The sequence below is a fragment of the Priapulus caudatus genome, unplaced genomic scaffold, assembly GCF_000485595.1.
Source record: "Priapulus caudatus unplaced genomic scaffold, Priapulus_caudatus-5.0.1 Scaffold303, whole genome shotgun sequence".
NCBI lineage: Eukaryota > Metazoa > Priapulida > Priapulimorpha > Priapulimorphida > Priapulidae > Priapulus > Priapulus caudatus.
This window is the reverse complement of record NW_014577364.1, coordinates 71110-74292: the sequence shown is the minus strand read 5'-3', so window position 1 is coordinate 74292 and position 3183 is coordinate 71110. Positions and strand designations below refer to the sequence as shown.

The window sequence follows — 3183 nt, the reverse complement described above, 5'->3', positions numbered from 1 at the left end:
TCCTACCTGCGGCGGCAGAAACAAGTGAGCATGGACAGAAACAAGTGAGCATGCAGGTTCTGCGCCAGCGCCATCACCACCTGCGGCAACGGAAACAAGTGAGCATGGACAGAAACAAGTGAGCATGCAGGTTCTGCGCCAGCGCCATCACCACCTGCGGCAACGGAAACAAGTGAGCATGGACAGAAACAAGTGAGCATGCAGGTTCTGCGCCAGCGCCATCACCACCTGCGGCAACGGAAACAAGTGAGCATGGACAGAAACAAGTGAGCATGCAGGTTCTGCGCCAGCGCCATCATCACCTGCAGCAACGGAAACAAGTGAGCATGGACAGAAACAAGTGAGCATGCAGATGCTGCGCCAGCGCCATCATCACCTGCGGCGGCGGAAACAAGTGAGCATGGACAGAAACAAGTGAGCATGCAGGTGCTGCGCCAGCGCCATCATCACCTGCGGCGACGGAAACAAGTGAGCATGGACAGAAACAAGTGAGCACGCAGGTGCTGCGCCAGCACCATCATCACCTGCGACGACGGAAACAAGTGAGCATGCAGGGTGCTGCGCGAGCGCCAGCGCCATCATCACCTGCGACGAACGTTCACATGCTGCTACACAATTTGCACATGAGTGGCGGGCCGACACACGAGAATACGCAGCAAGTAAACTCATGCGATAGTCCCACAATGGGGGCCAACGCGCAAGAATAAGAGCATCGTAAATGCATGCGACAGTCCCACAATGGTGAGGCCGTGTATCAGACTGGTACAGTTTGCATTCTAGGTGTACAGGTGATAAACTATTATAGACCAAAAATGTATCACTGTTGAAAAGGTACAGCTGTCCTCACTGCCAAAAAACATGCATGAGGCTTTCATGAGCAAACATGCACATTGCGCATCATTTCAGTTCAGTGTGTTAGCCAGAGACCCGTCTACCCATCTTTTAGACAGCCTATTCTTGGATGAGACGGATGAAATTTGGTAGAGACGGCATGAGGGCGGCCCAATTTTATATATTATACACATTGTATAACTGACAACAGTGCTTATAAGAATGTAAAATCATATCAGATTCCTGTCTTTTTGGCATTTCAGACAAAATTTCCTCCATTTTACGGTAAGGGCCTCCCTGCTAGGGCGCTTCGTGCCTGCAGCATCCTCGCTTCGCTCAGATGGTGAGACTCCCTGATTTTTTTCCTGGCTAACACCCTGTTTCAGTTGGTTATGAGATGATTATTGTCTAATAACACAATAAGGTCTACATTGGTTAAAAGATAATAAATTTGTAATAGAACGCACACTAAACTACGATATCCAACGCTGTATTTACCAATTACCTTGTGATCCTGCATATCAGATGCCCACATGGCACATGTCCCTTAAGTGTACTGAAAGAGGGTTTGAGTAACAAAAAACTGCATTGTGTCACATACCTGTGCCTCTGACAGCCCCAGTTCTATCATCTCTATGTTCTTCTGCAGGATAGAAGTCTTCTCCTCCATCAGGTTTGAATCAGCTTTGTCCTTCTTGATGGCCTGAAAAAGCATTCGAATTGCTTGTGTCACATCAGTGAAAACCAGCACGATTGTGCTATTCAATATTATTGCAGTAATATCAATACTCATAACAGTAATAAATGTTTTTTTATATAAACGGGGCCCAACTCTGAAATACCTGCAATAGCAAGAAAAAGCTTACATATATACATATAATACATACTACCTATCTATAAATATATACATACACATATTATATATATATCAAGAGCTAATAATGACAAAGGAGTAAGACACCTCTTTAGTACTGATTTCACTACATTTTTGTCGTACGAGTTCGATGTGAATAAAAATACAAATGTATATACAAACATGAGCTTCTTTCTCTTGTTTCACTGGTCCTTAATTCTATCTCTCCTCGTCGGGTAGCTATTACAAAACCGCCGTAGACTTCTTAGTTGGACATAAATCCGTACTGTTGCCACGAATGGGTTTTACGTACTTAGTTACCGTTTTTGGCGAGGCCAAGCGCCAAATTCGCAACACGTACTTGAAGGAGCAGACGCCAGGCTTGTTCGGCGCGTTATAGCTGCGACGGGTGCAGAAAATGCGGCTTTAGAAATTAGTTAGTTGCGCCCATGCTGGGTTTAAAAATTAAACTTATTTACTTTAAACTATAGTTAATGCCTTGTTTTGTTATTGGTTGAATACCCGCAGCTTTTTTTAAATAACGCTTGTATGACCCGCTGGTAAAATATCTGAACTATTCACGGCGGAGGAATGATGTTGCTATGAATCGTATATGAGTAGACTGCACCGCTCCAGCGATTGTGTAGCTTTCTGGCACATTGTGTTTTGGCAATAGCAACCGTAGCTCTAGTAACTATAGCCCGCGTACAGTTGCCCCGCTGGCCTCTGCCTGATGGCCGGATCCCCTGCCTGTGCCCTCTTCAAGTAGCTGTGTCAGCCTGTGTGTACTGATTTAGCGCTTGATCGCGCAGATGAGGTAATTAGCGTGAAACGCATGGTCGTGCAATAAGTAGACGATTGTTTTATGTCAAAACTAAGTGGGAAGCTACGGCGGTTTCTAATTACTATTCCGGAAGATTAGAATTAAGGACCAGTGAACAAAGAAGTCTCATGTTTGTATACATTGTATTTATTACTTCAACATCTCGAACTCGTCCGACAAAAAATGTAGTGGAATCATGCTTACCAAAGAGTGTGTCTTACACCTTTGTCATTATTAGCTCCTGATATAATATATATGTATACACACTAAGCACAAGCACAAGGCACACACCCGCACGCACGCCGCGCCATGCACACACGCAGCACAAATTTATTTTTATATATCAGTGAAGTAGTAAATAGGGCCCTATCTCCCTGATTCCTATTTCTGATATATATATAAAATAGGATGGTTATCTAGTGACCGTTCGGGGATTTGGTCTCGTTCCGGGTTCTACTTACCTTTTCAGTGAGACATAAGGCCTGTGAGGGATTGACATTGTTTTTTTCATTTGACGCGATGGGCATCAGGCCTTGCACCCAACCTGTGCGCGTGCTGCCCACATTCTCATCTGCGTCAGTGCGTTCGTGTCATCCTGGTCCGTCGATTCTATCTTCTTTCCTGTAACAAAAAGCACAGCACTTAGTTCACACAGCTTACACGTCACAAGTCCTTA

The 3183-nt window shown here is 44.9% G+C and overlaps 1 protein-coding gene across 4 annotated transcripts in view; it reads right to left on the bottom strand.

Annotated features, from left to right (window-relative positions):
- Nucleotides 1-1531, bottom strand: part of LOC106808771 (kinesin light chain 1-like) — a 28732-nt gene extending 27201 nt beyond the window's left edge. For 2 of the 4 annotated variants that reach the window (XM_014811619.1, XM_014811620.1), the window contains exon 1: nt 1433-1531. In XM_014811619.1, coding sequence (XP_014667105.1) covers nt 1433-1501 — 69 coding nt within the window. In that variant the 5' untranslated portion in view covers nt 1502-1531. The remainder of the gene's footprint in view (nt 1-1432) is intronic. The other 2 variants (XM_014811616.1, XM_014811618.1) reach the window with 1 other exon arrangement.
- Nucleotides 1532-3183: the final 1652 nt, after the last annotated feature.